We start from the raw sequence: 16,729 nt of genomic DNA on the forward strand, positions 1-16,729 counted from the left end.
GTAACTGAATGAGAAAGGAAAGTACTGTAGTACTGGAGAGCGAGTGCAATAGAAAACATTGGAAAATAAATAACAGATCATCAGTTGTGCGATAGAGTTAATTAGAAAATTCATCAGACCCAGTCACACATTCACAACAGAAAAAAACAGGAAAGCAGCATGATTGAAACTCTGGTACATTAGAGAATATTAAAACATATGAACAGATGAACAGGAGCAGCTGGGGCCCATCATCCTGTCCTATACTGTCATTGTGTAACTTCTGCTCACCATCATCCTCATCCCCTCCTCCCCCTCCCACCAGCCACGGAGTCTCCTGGGAGAAGCAAAAAATCAAAGTAGAAGAATCTGAGACCTATTTAGGAAGTTACAGCAGATGACTGGGAGAACCCCTGCAGGAAACTCAATCCCGGAGTTCTAGGTGAGGCCAGACTGAAGCCTCATACAGGGACAGAATAGTATTTGCTGTTTGTCTCAGAAATACTTTCCAACATTTCACTTGCTTTTGCTGTAGCCTCACGCCACTGGTCCTGGGCCTTCAATAATTCGTGCACTGTAGCACCCAGCTTATAAGAACATAAGAAATAGGAGCAGGAGCAGGCCATTCGGCCCTTCGAGCCTGCTCTGCCATTCAATAAGATCATGGCTGATCTTCTACCTCAACTCTACCTTCCTACGCTATCCCCATATCCCTTGATTCCCTTAATATCCAAAAATCTATCGATCTCTGTCTTGAATATACTCAACAACTGAGCCTCCACAGCTCTCTGGGGTAGAGAATTCCAAGGATTCACAATCCTTTGAGTGAAGAAATTCCTCCTCATCCATGTCCTAAATGACTGACCCCTTATTCTGAGGCTGTGACCCGTAGTTCTAGATTCCCCAGCCAGGGGAAACATCCTCCCAGAATCTACCCTGTCAAGGCCTGTAAGAATTTTATATGTTCCAATGAGATCACCTCTCATTTTTCTAAATTCTAACTCCTTCTCCTGTTCAGCAGGCTTGGGCACACAAGTTTTATGGTGTACACATGCTTTGTATTGCCCCACAGTGTATAATGCCACATTTATCTATACTAAAAGACATCTGCCAGATATCGGCCCATTCCCCCATTGCATCTAGATCTGCCTGCAATCTATTTTTTCCTCATCTAAGGTCCTTACACCTGCATGTAACTTTGTATCATCCGCAAACTTGTGAACAGTTCTCCTGACGCTGTCATCCAGATCATTGTTACAGATGAAGAGCATCAACCTTAATAAAAATCCCTGTGGGCCCCCACTAGTGACCAGTCCCTGCACAGAACCATTGATAACTACCCTTCTGTCTCTGAGAATGCAACCAGTTCATTATCCAACCCAAAATCTGCCTGTTAACCCCATAGGACTCAACTTTATTTATAAGCCTTAAAGTAATGAAGACTAACCTGGTCTAAGACTATATGGGACCCACACATTGCTCACAATGAATTTAGAGATACAATTATCATGGGTGACTTTAATCTACATACAGATTGGGCTAACCAAATTAGTAACAATACTGTGGAGGAGGAATTCCTGGAGTGTTTAAGAGATGGTTTCCTGGACCAATATGTCGAGGAACCAACCAGAGATCAGGCCATCTTAGACTGGGTATTATGTAACGAGAAAGGATTAATTAGCAATCTTGTTGTACGAGGCCCCTTGGGTCGGAGCGATCATAATATGATCAAATTCTTCATTAAGATGGAAAATGAAGTAGTTGACTCAGAGACACGGGTCCTAAATTTAAATAAAGGAAACTACGATGGTCAGAGGCGTGAGTTGGGTAGGATTGATTGGGGAATGTCACTCAAAGGGTTGACGGTGGATAGGCAATGGCAAACATTCAAAGACTGCATGGATGAACTACAGAATTTGTTCATCCCAGTTTGGCATAAAAATAAAACAAAAGATGACTCAACCGTGGCTAACAAGGGAAATTAGGGATAGCATAAGATCCAAGGAGAAGACATATAAATTGGCCAGAAAAGCAGTAAACTTGAGGATTGGGAGCAGTTTAGGATCCAACAAAGGAGGACAAAGAGATTAATTAAGAGGGGGAAATAGAGTATGAGTGTAAGCTTGCAGGGAACATAAAAACTGACATCTATAAAAGCTTTTATAGATATGTGAAGAGAAGATTGGTGAAATCAAGCGTACGTCCCTTGCAGTCAGAATCAGGGGAATTTATAATGGGGAACAAAGAAATGGCTGACCAATTAAATACATAATTTGGTTCTGTCTTCACAAAGGGGGACACAAATAACCTCCCAAAGATGTCAGGGAACATGGGGTCTAATGAAAAGGAGGAACTGATAGAAATCAGTATTTGTAGGGAAATGGTGTTAGGGAAATTGATGGGATTGAGGGCCGATAAATCCCCAGGGCCTGATAATCTACATCCTAGGGTACTTAAGGAAGTGGCCCTAGAAATAGTAGATGCATTGCTGGTCATCTTCCAAAATTCAATAGACTCTGGAACAGTACCCATGGATTGGCGGGTAGCTAATGTTACCCCACTGTTCAAAAAGGGTGGTAGAGAGAAAATGGGGATTAACAGACCGGTAAGCCTGACATCGGTAGTGGGGAAAATGCTAGAGTCCATTATAAAGGATGTAATAGCAGCGCACTTGGAAAAAAGTGACCGGATCAGACAAAGTCAACATGACTTTACAAAAGGTAAATCGTGCTCGACTAATCTACTGGAATTTTGAGGATGTAACTGGGAAAATAGAAAAGGGAGAACCAGTGGATATGGTGTATTTGGATTGTCAAAAGGCTTTCGATAAGGTCCTGCGAGATTAGCGTGTAAAATTAAGGCACATGGGATGGGGCAAGGTATTGACTTGGATAGAGAACTGGTTGGCAGACAGAAAGCAAAGAGTTGGAATAAACAGCTCTTTTTCCTGAGTGGCAGGCAGTGACTAGTGGGGTACTGCAGGGATCGGTCCTTGGACCCCAGCTATTCACAATATATATTAATGATCTGGACGAGGGAACTAGATGTAATATCTCCAAGTTTGCAGACGACACAAAGCTGGGTGGGCATGTGTGCTGCGAGGAGGATGCCAAGAAACTCCAGTATGATTTGGACAGGTTGGGTGATTGGGCAGAAGCATGGCAGATGCAATTTAACGTGGATAACAGATGCAAATTAACGTGGATAAATGACAGGTTATCCACTTGTCAAAAACAGGAAGGCAGATTATCTGAATGGCAATAGATTGGGAGAAGGGGAAGTGCAACAAGACCTGGGCGTCCTTGTGCACCAGTTGCTGAAAGTAAGCATGCAGATGCAGCAGGCGGTTAAGAAGGCAAATGGTATGTTGTCCTTCGTAGCGAGAGGGTTGATGGTGGATAGGCAATGACAAACATTTAAAGATCACATGGATGAACTACAGAATTTGTTCATCCCTGTCTGGCATAAAAATAAAACAAAAAAGGTGACTCAACTGTGGCTAAGGGGGGAAATTAGGGATAGCATAAGATCCAAGGAGAAGACATATAAATTGGCCAGAAAAAGCAGTAAACCTGAGGATTGGGAGCAGTTTAAGATTCAACAAAGGAGGTCAAATGGATTAATTAAGAAAGGGAAAATAGAATATGAGAGTAAGCTTGCAGGGAACATAAAAACTGACTGTAAAAGCTTTTATAGATATGTGAAGAGAAAAAGATTGGTGAAGTCAAGCGTAGGTCCCTTGCAGTCAGAATTGTTAAGTCTGTGTGTTATAATGAGAATTATTACACAGACCACAAGAGTAAATTTTAACAGGTCTTTACTAGTTGAAGGTCAGGGCGGAACTGCCCAATAAATCATTACACAGCACTTATATACCGGTGTGGTCACCACCGGTATTACAGTATACAGCAGCCAAGATAAAGTAGTGCAACCCTTAAAATAGTTCTCTTAAAGGTGGAACGGTTACATACACTACAAGAATCAGGGGAATTTATAATGGGAAACAAGGAAATGGCAGACCAATTAAATACATATTTTGGTTCTGTCTTCACAAAGGAGGACACAAATAACCTCCCAGAGATGCCGGGGAACATAGGGTCTGATGAAAGGGAGGAACTGAAAGAAATCAGTATTTATAGGGAAATGGTGTTAGGGAAATTGATGGGATTGAAGGCCGATAAATCCCCAGGGCCTGATAATCTACATCCTAGGGTACTTAAGGAAGTGGCCCTAGAAATAGTAGATGCATTGCTGATCATCTTCCAGCATTCGATGGAATCTGGAACAGTACCCGTGGATTGGAGGGTAGCTAATGTTACCCCACTATTCAAAAAAGTTGGTAGAGAGAAAACGGGGAATTACAGACCGGTAAGCCTGACATCGGTAGTGGGGAAAATAAATGCTAGAGTCCATTATAAAAGATGTAATAGCAGAGCACTTGGAAAACAGTGACAGGATCGGACAAAGTCAACATGGATTTACAAAAGGTAAATCGTGCTTGACTAATCTACTGGAATTTTTTGAGGATGTAACTGGTAAAATAGATAAGGGAGAACCAGTGGATGTGGTGTATTTGGACTTTCGGAAGCCTTTCGATGGGGTCCCGCATAAGAGATTAGCGTGTAAAGTTAAGGCACATGGGATTGGGGGCAAGGTATTGACTTGGATAGAGAACTGATTTGCAGACAGAAAGCAAAGAGTTGGAATAAACGGGTCTTTTTCCGAGTGGCAGGCAGTGACTAGTGGGGTATCGCAGGAATCGGTCCTTGGGCCCCAGCTATTCATAATATATATTAATGATCTAGACGAGGGAATTGGATGTAATATCTCCAAATTTGCAGATGACACAAAGCTGGGTGGGCGTGTGTGCTGTGAGGAGGATGCCGAGAAACTCCAGGATGATTTAGACAGGTTGGGTGATTGGGCAAAAGCATGGCAGATGCAATATAACGTGGATAAATGAGAGGTTATCCACTTTGGTGGCAAAAACAGGAAGGCAGATTATTATCTGAATGGCAATAGATTGGGAGAAGGGGAAGTGCAACGAGACCTGGGTGTCCTTGTGCACCAGTCGCTGAAGGTAAGCATGCAGGTGCAGCAGGCGGTTAAGAAGGCAAATGGCATGTTGGCCTTCGTAGCGAGAGGGTTCGAGTACAGGAACAAGGATGCCTTGCTGCAGTTATACAGGGCCTTGGTGAGACCACATCGTGAGTATCTAGCAATCCAATATTGGCCCTGGTAATTGTGGTAAACCACTGTCATACCTGTCTGTGTCTGTATGTGTATTCCACTAGGTACAGGTCTGGACATGCCTCGGCTGACTCCTCCCACTATTCCAGGTATATAAGTGACTACCTCCCAGTCCCTTAGTATTCTGGACGGGTCGACCACTCGAGACAAGACCTTCATTCTTTAGTTAATAAAAGCCTGGTTGTTACTCGCTCAACCTCAGTCTTTTGAGTAATTGATGGTGCATCAGTAATATAATACTTTTATCAGTTGAAGGGCTAATTCAATTGAATATCATGAGTATTATAAATGTTTCATACCTCAAACCTGATCTTTGAATATTGGATATAAATTTACTTAAAAATTAGGCTTGAAAAGAGATTAATAGAAATTAGATTTGATCATTAATTCAAAAGGCTGACTAAAACTGGATTAATCTGGTTATATCTATGATATAATCAACATTCCCGAGTGAAATTACAAAATAGGTGACTGCCATATGGCAGCAAAATCAAATGGTGGGCGGAGGCCGGATTCAGTCTGTTTTTGTGCAGGATAATGAACTACTTTTCATCCAACTCCAGGCCAAAGTGATGGAGATTTACTGAAGAATTAAATATGATTTACTTATTAGGTATGTGTACGTGTGTGTTGAAGAAGCACAATGTGAACAAGCAGGATCATAGAGTGACAGTAACTGAGAAGTCAAAGGATGGCCTGCAAATATTGTGCCGATATTTGGCCCTGTAATATTGTATAAACTGCACTCAGGACATAAGGCAAGCTTTAATAGAAACATAGAAGAAAGGAGCAGGAGTAGGCCATTCGGCCCTTCGAGCCTGCTCCGCCATTCAATGAGATCATGGCTGATCTTCCAAATTCAGTACCCTGTCCCTGCCTTCTCCCCATATCCCTTGATCCCTTTAGCCTTAAGAAATATATCCAACTCTTTCTTGAATATATTTAATGAACTGGCCTCCACTGCCCTCTGTGGCAGAGAATTCCACAGGTTCACCACTCTCTGGGTGAAGAAATTCCTCCTCATTTCAGTCCTAAATGGCTTACCCCTTATCCTTAGACTATGACCCCTGGTTCTGGACTCCCCGGCCATCAGAAACATCCTTCCTGCATCTAGTCTGTCCAGGCCTGACAGAATTTTATAGGTTTCGATGAGATCCCCTCTCAATCTTCTAAACTCCAGTGAGTATAAGCCCAATCGACCCAATCTCTCCTCATACGTCATTCCTGCCATCCCAGGTATCAGCCTGGTGAATCTTCGCTGCACTCCTTCCATGGCAAGAACGTCCTTCCTCAGGTAAGACGGCCAAAACTGCACACAATACTCAAGGTGCGGTCTCACCAAGGCCCTGTACAACTGTAGCAAGACATCCTTGTTCCTGTACTCGAATCCTCTCGCTATGAAGGCCAACATACCGTTTGCCTTCTTAACCGCCTGCTGAACCTGCATGCTTACCTTCAGCGACTGGTGCACAAGAACACCCAGGTCTCTTTGCACTTCCCCTTCTCCCAATCTACTGCCATTCAAATAATAATCTGCCTTCCTGTTTTTGCCACCAAAGTGGATAACCTCACATTTATCCACGTTATAGTGCATTTGCCATGTTTCTGCCCAATCACCCAACCTGTCCAAATCGTACTGGAGTTTCACGACATCCTCCTCACAGCTTACCCTCCCACCCAGCTTTGTGTCGTCTGCAAATTTGGAGATATTACATCCAATTCCCTCGTCCAGATCATTAATATATATTGTGAACAGCTGGGGTCCTAGGACCGATCCTTGCGGTACCCCACTAGTCACTGCCTGCCACTCGGAAAACGACCCGTTTATTCCAACTCTTTGCTTTCTGTCCGCCAACCAGTCCTCTATCCAAGTCAATACCTTGCCCCCAATCCCATGTGCCTTAATTTTGCACGCTAATCTCTTATGCGGGACCTTATCGAAAGCCTTCTGAAAGTCCAAATACACCACATCCACTGGTTCTCCCTTATCTATTTTACCAGTTACATCCTCAAAAAATTCCAGTAGATTAGTCAAGCATGATTTACCTTTTGTAAATCTATACTGACTTTGTCCGATCCTGTCACTGCTTTCCAAGTGCTCTGCTATTACATCTTTTATAATAGACTCTAGCATTTTCCCCACTACCGATGTCAGGCTTACCGGTCTATAATTCCCCGCTTTTTCTCTACCACCTTTTTTGAATAGTGGGGTAACATTAGCTACCCTCCAATCCATGGGTACTGTTTCAGAGTCTATCAAGTTCTGGAAGATGACCAGCAATGCATCTACTATTTCTAGGGCCACTTCCTTAAGTACCCTGGGATGTAGATTATCAGGCCCTGGGTCCTTGGGTTTTATTATCCCCTCCTTCATTTGGGATAGCACTCTATCCCCAGTCAGTTCCTTCCCTTGAAAGCGAGACTGAAGTCAGATACTAGCTAGGTGCAGAATTGTAATTGTGAATCCAATTCCCTGCACTCTGTGGTGCCCTCATTTACTTGTTACATTTCTGAACTGTAACTGTATTGGACACGTCATTGGGTTTCCGCTTGGCTCAGTTGGTAGCACTCCTGCCTTTGAGTCAGAGGATTAGGCAGTCGGCCCCGCACCAGCACTTGAGTGCATAATCTGAGCTGACACTGCTGCGCAGTACTGACTGAGTGCTGCACTGTCAGAGGCGCCATCCTTTGGATGAGTCATTAAGGCAAGGTCCAGTCTGAATGGTTGGGGTAGATGTTAAAGATCCTGTAGCAATATTAAAAGAAGAGTATGGCGTTCTCCTGGTGTACAGGCCAACATCACCAAACCAAAAGGCCAATTCTGTTTGTGCAGAATAGCTGCTATTAGCGGTTGCATTCCAAAAGTAATTCATTGGATTTGTTTTGTTTTGATCTGATAATATGCTATATAAATGCAAGTGTAATCATTATTATAATATATTGCACAGAAACATGGTGGGATCAGTGGATAGAGTAATGTGGAGCGCCATCTAGTGATGGAGTCTGAGCTCCTCTTTACTGGTACCAATTACCAATAACAAAGGTTTAGAACGTACTCAGTCACTGTAAATGTTAGAGAAACAAAACTAAGTTGATGAAGTTTTGTCATTTTTCTTTCAGATGATGGGAGTGAGAATGGCAACCGCCGAGATCTTGGTCAGTCATCAGACTCCAAGGAATATTGTCCATCAGATAAGGATATTGTGGAGGTGATCAGGACAGAATATGTTTATACACGGCCTCCTCCCTGGTCAGACATCCTCCCCACAATTCATGTCATCACTCCAACTTACAGCAGGCCTGTACAGAAGGCAGAACTGACGAGGGTTGCCAACACCCTACTTCACGTGCCCAACCTCCACTGGATAGTGGTGGAGGATGCACAGAGAAGAACGACACTGGTGACCCGACTCCTCAAGGAGACGGGCCTTAACTACACACACTTGAATGTAGAGACACCACGCAGTTACAAGCTGAGAGGGGACATTCGGGATCCTCGATTCCCCCGTGGCACCATGCAAAGAAACCTGGCATTGAGGTGGCTTCGGGAAATGTTCAATTTAAACAACACACAGCAAGGGATCGTGTATTTTGCAGACGATGACAACACATACAGTTTAGAGTTATTTGAAGAGGTAGGTTATAACTCGTAACAATGGGTGATGGTGATTCGAGCAGGTGACAAGGTTGTGTCCTGAGCAATGGGTTCAGATAGTGTCTCAAACCATGGGGCAGAAATGAGGTTGTTTAGGAACACCACCTGAACCCTTAGGTTACCCACTTTAACATCCTGCTCTCTGTTCTCTTATGTAACGTACAATTGTATACATTTGGAATTGCGATTTATTCACGCACTGTCTCAGCTGCATACATCAGCAGTACAAATAGCAAATGTCTCTTGTGTAAATGAGGTAGTTATTCTGTGTAAAGAGCATCCTTCTGTGTAAAGAGCATTCTCCTGTGTATACTCTCTGGGGGGTAATTTTCTGTGCAAGCGCGAGTGGCAGGGAACCTCGTATCGGAAAATCATGGGCACGATGCCTGCAATATCTCAATATTAGGGCAAGGTTCCATACTGTCTGTACATATTTAGAAAATTACCCCCCACTACAAAAACACCATTGTTCTATGTCTCCATACTTTATTCAGTTGCCAGGGCACATTGCTAACCAGTAGATGTAGTTTACTTGGATTTCCAAAAGGCAGCCAGCAAAGCTCCTACAGAGACAAGATGGGATTGTCAATGCTTATGAATAAATTATAATTTATCTAGATTGTCTTCTGTTGTTAACCGGTTCTCAGTCAAAGGGCTGGATTTTGCCAGCGCTCAGAGGGTGGGTTTGGAGGTCAAAATAGCAATGATTGACAGCGGGTAGGAAGCCCGCCTCCACGCGAGTCTCCCAGGTCACGGGTCTGTCTGTGGAGAACTGTCCCGACACCAGTGGCTTGTTAACAGCCAATGTATTGGTATTTTGAGGCTTCCTTCCAATTTTACCTACTCCCCCATTGGTTACCTGCTGCTCGGGGAACACACCAGCTCACCCTGGCGTGGTTTGAGTCGGCTCTGACGTATCTGAGAAGCTGACAGCTGCAGAAGTGGTGTAAAGGATGCCATGTTGCAGATGGTCAGTTTCAGAGCGCAGAAAATGTTGGTTACTGCATTTGTAAGACATGAGATTTCTTTAGCTTGCACGTGTTTAGAGCCAACTGTATGTCCAGTGCCACCTCACCATTGACAGATCGCTCTGTCATTTCAGCTACAGCTGCCATCTATTGCAGTAACATCGGTGCCCTAGAAACTATCTCACCTTGCTCCTCTGATTCCTTCCACGCTCAGCCCCAACACCAACATCACCAGGCACACCAACAACATCACCAACCTTCTCCGCCATCACCTGATGCTGCACAGGACACAGGACACCAGTCCCTGACAACATTGCTGCCCGGGAGGCCAGCGATGGCATCACCATGGCTAGATTTACTTCACTTGACTCTGTAAACCCTGGCTGCCATGTGATGTGCCAGGTTGACACCATCCCACACATGCACCGTAAAGCATCCCTTTAATGTCCAAGCCATTCCATACACACTCATCACTATAGCCGGGGGGGGGGGGGGGGGGTCGAGTTTTGTCTCAACATTCACAGGAACTCAGTAAGACACTTCTCAAGGTGCTCACAGATCTGTCCAATAAAGGGCAGTGTTGAAAATATAGATTTCACTGTATGACAGCACATTACCAGAAACTTCACATGGACATTGGCTAAACCTCTCAAGTGCCTAGCCTTGTGTGTTATTAGTTGGTATGCTTGCAGTAGGAGGAGGGTGAGTGTGAGGGGTGGCTAGTGAGATGGGGAAGTGATAATGTAGATAGAGAGGGATAGGTGGAGGTACAAGGTAAGTTGGTGTGAGTAAGGATGTGCAGGAGCAGTGTAGGGAAGGCAGAGTGATGAGGATGTGTTGAGTGGCACAGCAGGGTAAGGTTGAGTGTGGCTTTGCAGTAATGTTTCATGATCCACTAAGATCACTGCAGCCAGGGACTCTAATGACATGCCTGCTTGTGCCCTTCTGTGCAATGTGCAACCAGGCTGTGTTGGTGTCCTGGGGAGGTCTCTTCCACTCTTGGAAGGGAAGAGAGCCTCCCTGCGTGCTGTGACTCCCTCCATAGGGAGTAAAAATAATGAGGAGGAGGAATTCCTTGAGTGTTTAAGGGATGGTTATCTGGATCAATATGTCGAGGAACCAACTCGGGAACAGGCTATATTGGACTGGGTACTGTGCAATGAGAAGGGACTAATCAGTAATCTTGTTGTACGGGGACCCTTGGGTCAGAGCGATCATAACATGATCGATTTCTCACTCGAAATGGAGAGCGAAGAAATTGACTCAGAGACTAAGGTCCTGAATTTAAACAAGGGGAATTATGATGCCATGAGACGGGAACTGAGTAGGTCTGATTGGACAACGTTCCTGGGAGGACTGGAGGTAGATAAACAATGGCAAACATTTAAAGATAGAATGACAAAATTGCAAAAATTGTTTATACCAATCTGGCATAAAAGGAAATCTAAAAAGGTGACTCAACCGTGGATAACAGGGGAAATTAGAGACAGCATAAAATCCAAAGATAGGGCGTATAAAATAGCCAAAAAAAGCGCCAGAGCGGAAGATTGGGAACAGTTTAAGATAGAGCAAAGGAGGGCAAAGGGCATGATCAAGAGGGGCAAAATAGCTTACGAAAACAAGCTGGCGGAAAATATAAAAACTAACTCCAAAAGCTTTTATAAATATATCAAAAGGAAAAGACTGGTGAAAACCAAAGTTGGTCCATTGCAGTCAGATACGGGGGAATATATAATGGGAAATAAGGAAATGGCAGATCAACTAAATGCATACTTTGGGTCAGTCTTTACGAAGGAAGACACAAAAAACCTCCCTGGGATATCGGGAAAAATAGGGACATTGGCAAAGGAGGAACTGACGCAAATCAATATCTCTAAGGATATGGTGTTAAGGAAGCTAAAGGGATTGAAGGTGGACAAATCCCCAGGGCCTGATAACATGCATCCTAGGGTACTGAAGGAGGTGGCCCTAGAGATAGCGGATGCACTAAGGATGATTTTTCAGAATTCATTAGACTCGGGAACAGTGCCGATGGATTGGAGGGTAGCTAACGTTACCCCACTATTCAAAAAGGGGGGTAGGGAAAAAGCAGGTAATTACAGACCTGTAAGCCTTACATCAGTTGTGGGCAAAATGCTGGAGTCCATCATTAAGGATGAAATAGCGGAGCACTTAGCAAATGGGGACAGGATAGGACAGAGTCAACATGGATTTACAAAGGGTAAATCGTGCTTGACTAATCTATTGGAATTTTTTGAGGGAGTAACTGGTAGAATAGATGGGGGAGAGCCAGTAGATGTGGTGTACCTGGACTTCCAAAAGGCCTTCGATAAGGTCCCACATAAAAGATTAGCATGGAAAATTGAGGCTCATGGGATAAAGGGGAAAGTTTTGGCGTGGATAGGGAACTGGCTGTCAGATAGAAAACAGAGAGTTGGAATAAACGGCTCATTTTCTGAATGGCAGGCAGTAACAAGTGGGGTACCACAGGGATCTGTCCTGGGCCCCCAGCTGTTCACAATTTACATTAATGACCTGGATCAGGGAGTCGGATGCAGCATTTCCAAATTTGCAGACGACACTAAACTAGGAGGGGGGGTGGGCTCAGAGGAAGAGACCAGGAAGCTCCAGAGCGATTTGGACAGACTGGGCGATTGGGCGGATAAATGGCAGATGCACTATAATGTGGACAAGTGCGAAGTTATCCACCTTGGGTGCAGGAACGGGAGGGCAAATTATTATTTAAATGGCAATAGATTGGGAGAGGGGGAAGTACAGAGAGACCTGGGTGTTCTTGTACACCAGTCACTGAAGGCGAGCATGCAGGTGCAACAGGCGGTCAAGAAGGCAAACGGTATGCTGGCCTTCATAGCAAAAGGGTTAGAATACAGGAACAGGGATACCTTGCTGCAGCTGTACAGGGCACTGGTGAGACCACACCTCGAGTACGGTGTACAGTTTTGGTCGCCTCATCTGAGGAAGGATGTTCTTGCCATGGAGGGGGTGCAGCGGCGATTCACCAGGCTGATACCAGGAATGGCGGGAATGACCTATGAGGAGAGACTATGTAGTTTAGGGATGTACACACTGGAGTTTAGAAGATTGAGAGGGGACCTCATAGAAGTGTATAAAATTCTGACAGGTCTAGACAGACTGGATGCAGAAGGAATGTTTCCCTTGGCGGGTGAGAACAGAACTAGAGGACATAATTTAAGGATAAGGGCTAAACCATTTAGGACAGAGATGAGGGGGAATTTCTTCACTCAGAGAGTGGTGAACCTGTGGAACTCATTGCCACAGAGGGCAGTGTACGCCAGCTCATTAAATATATTTAAGAGGGAATTAGATATATTTCTACGGGCAAAAGGGGTTAAGGGTTACGGAGAGAAGGCGGGGACGGGATACTGAATTAAAGGATCAGCCATGATCTCATCGAATGGCGGAGCAGGCACGAAGGGCCGAATGGCCTACTCCTGCTCCTATCTTCTATGTATCTATGTATCTATGTATAAGCATATAGAGGGAGTCATTGGAGTGCCTGGGTGCAACCGTCCACCTTTGTGCAGTGCTTGTCAGTGTTTGCAGCACCTCAATGCTGTAAAACACTGACAGCACAACGGTCAAACTCAATGTGGCCGTGGTCCCTTTAAGGAAACCGGCTGATGACACGTCATCAAATGACGTCATCAGACCCGCTTCTTGTTAACTGGGCGGGAAGCCTGCCGGGCGGGCTTAACAAGGCCAATCAAGGGAAAATCACATCTACAGAGCGGCTGCAGCCGGGGGCGGGACTGGAACCCGGAAACCAGCTCTCCCGCCACCATCCCAACACCACTGAGAAAATCCAGCCCAAAGTGTGGCGATAAATGGGAAAATAGCTAATAGTATGCCACAGAGATCTGTCCTAGGTCTCTTGGTCACAGTATTTGTGAATGGTCTGGAACAGGGTATGGGTAGAATGACACAAAGATATGCGGATGGGTAATAAGGAGAAAGAAGATTAATTCTCTTGAGAGAGACTTGGCTCAATTATATAGATGGCCTGAGATAATATGGATAAATGTCGACAATACATATGTGAGCAGAAAGCATTAAATGTGTATAACATGAAAGAGTATCTACTGATAGAGTCTGAAAATATGTGGTCAGTGTGAAGCAATTATCAGTGAACTAGATTGGGTACAGGGTGCATCTGCAGGACATTGGATTGCAAGTCAGGACAAGTTATACTAATATTTTACAGGTCAAGGGTGAGGCAAGTCCTGGGGTAAAATATGCAGATTTAGTTACTCTGTTCCATAAAGGATAGAGCTTAATATAAAAAGGGAAGAATGGCAAGAAACGCTCAAGCCACTAAACTTATATTTTTCTGGAGAAAAGGCTGAAGGGAGACATGATACAGTCTTCAAAATAGTGGAAGTTTAGAATAAACCATTAACTGGGACAATGAGCAATGGACCAGATGATACAAGTATAACATTCACAAGCCTTGCAGGTGTACCACACCCCCATTAGTTTGATACTCATTTGCTGCATCTGCTTATACTTTTCTGTTAAATATTAATAAACTGTTATTTTTCTCCTCCAATCTGCAGACTTTTAATATGCCAGCTTGGCATAAACTATAATTTATTGATTTACCTCATCACCTCATCTATTTCTTTTGACCTTGGTAATGACCTTCACTTTGCCTTTGATGCTCCCCCAGGTTTCTCAATAAAAGGACAAGATGCATTTTTACCTTACGTAGTGTACATAGAAGGTCATTATGGCCCACTGAACTCCACGCCCAATTCCTGATCTGCGCTCCCAGCACACAAAGCTTCATAAAATCAATCTTCTGACTCCACCTTAGCATTGCAGTATCTGGTAACTAATTCTTGATTGAAACTCTGAAAGCCCTCCAGTATATCTCCTGCAGAATGGCTGTGCGTTGGTCCATTACAGCCGACTTTTAAATGTCTGTATTTTATGATGACATGCCCATGCCCAGCATTTGTTTTACCTCAAAAGAATGGAGGAAGTCAGTGATAGTGCTCTAGGGCTAGTTTTTGGAAGTACATTTACTTTCAATAGTACATGGACCATTATGCCCCAACTTGAAAAACAATGTTCAGCCCATTAGGATTGTAACAATATGTAACATAGTTTGCATAAATCACAATGCTTCATAGCCCATAGTGAGAGTGTAATGATAAATATGGTAATGAGACAGTGATAAATGAAATATATTCCCATCATTTGTCTTTCACTAATATTGCACTTAACTTTGCATCTTTGACAGTTACCGTGCTCTTTCAAGCATTATTAAGAGTCTGGTTGTTAGAGCTGACCTTTTTACTGTTCTCAAAAAATAAGTTAGAATACATGTTAACATATTCAGAAGTATAAGGAATCCTCAACCACAACAAAATGGAAACTCTTTATCTGTAGCACCTTATGCTGAATAGCCAATCTGTGAAACTCCAATCAGTTGGCGAAAGATCTTGAAGCAGAATAACACTCAGGCAGTTAGAGCGAAAACTCCAGCAGAAAGAAAGAAGTGTAGTCCTTATTGTTATGTAGGTGAAGAGGGTGGCTCACTAGCGCACAGCAAATTTCACACACAGAAAATGAAATGGACGGCAGGTTCATTCGGTTTTGGTGATGTTAACTGAGGAAGGAATGCTGGCCAGGGCACATGGGGAACTCCATGGCCTAGAAATTCAGTATAGCCACGTTTGGGGCGCTACAGCCGGGCGGCCGCTAAAGTTTGCGCCCGGCGCAACTTCGCGCCACCTTCGCCGATATTCAGTGGCATCGCCCCAAGAGGTTGCTGCTGCGCTAAAACAGGCGATGCACAACTATCATTAGGCGCTAAGCCGGCGGCCCGGGGCGATACCCCCGAGGGCGGGCGCAGCGCAGGTTCAGCGAGTTGCTGATTGACGGCAGACACTCTGGCGCCGGTGAGCTCTTAAAGGGGGAGGGTGGATTTGTTTGCCTGCCACGCCCTGCACACTGCAGCCCTGAAGCAAGGCCTGACCACTGCTGCTTGATCTGTACAACGCCCAGGACTATGGAGAAGGCCAACGTTTGCACCCCCCATTATATGTTTCCAATCAATGCTATGGCTCTGAAGTTAAAGACAAGTGCAAAGCTGTGGCCTGAAGCCACAAGTACCTGTGCGAGTGTTGAGCCAAACCAGAAAGTTCTCTACCTTTGTCTCTCTGCAAAGATCTGTCTCTCACAAAGAAGGAGTGTTGTAAAATGGCTGCCATTTCTACTGCAGGAGGAGTGCCCTTTAATTTGCGCCCCCCTCGCCCCGCAGCGAATGGAAACAGTTCCCCTCTACCAGTCGCTAGGGGCGCCAGGTGCACAATAGGCCGGCACCACTGAATTTCCAGTTTGGGGCGCACAAAGGGCGTTGCACGATGAAATGACGTCAGGATCTGCACGCGCAGCTGAGCACGCGCAAAGGCTTTGCGCCGCCGCTAAATCTTTACTGAAGTTGGGGAGAGGTGCAGATCACGCTGCGCCCAGCCGCTAGCCGCCTAGCGCCCCACATCACCTCCTCCTAAGGCGCTAGCGGCTGGCGCAAACAACTGAATTTCTAGGCCCATGTCTTTCTACTGAGTAGAGCCGGAGTAGCTCTTTTACATCCACCTGAACAGACAGGTGTGACCTTGGTTTAACCTCTCCTCTGAAAGACAGCGGAGGTGAAATTGCTCTTGGGGGAGTAGCGCAAAATGGGTAATAGCGAATCAGTAGCCCATTTTAATAATAATAAGACCCTGTCTGATTTTATTTTCCACTGACTTTAATGGAAACAAAAATCGGGCGGGGTGTAAAACAGACTGCTGATGCGCTATTGCGATTTTGCGCTACTGAGACCAGTTGC

The 16,729-nt window shown here is 44.7% G+C and overlaps 1 protein-coding gene across 8 annotated transcripts in view; it reads left to right on the forward strand.

Moving 5' to 3' along the window:
• LOC147100377 (galactosylgalactosylxylosylprotein 3-beta-glucuronosyltransferase 1) overlaps positions 1–16,729 on the forward strand; it is a 233,570-nt gene that overhangs the window by 173,732 nt on the left and 43,109 nt on the right. For all 8 annotated transcript variants that reach the window (XR_015073725.1, XM_085968032.1, XM_085968034.1 and 5 more), the window contains one exon: positions 8,350–8,864. Coding sequence is in view for 7 of the 8 variants with exons in the window: in XM_085968032.1 (XP_085824158.1) it covers positions 8,350–8,864 (515 nt within the window). In the remaining variant the exon portion in view is untranslated. The remainder of the gene's footprint in view (positions 1–8,349; positions 8,865–16,729) is intronic.

This window comes from Somniosus microcephalus, chromosome 26, assembly GCF_052327205.1.
Source record: "Somniosus microcephalus isolate GS21.2 chromosome 26, FLI_Smic_1.0, whole genome shotgun sequence".
Classification (NCBI taxonomy): domain Eukaryota; kingdom Metazoa; phylum Chordata; class Chondrichthyes; order Squaliformes; family Somniosidae; genus Somniosus; species Somniosus microcephalus.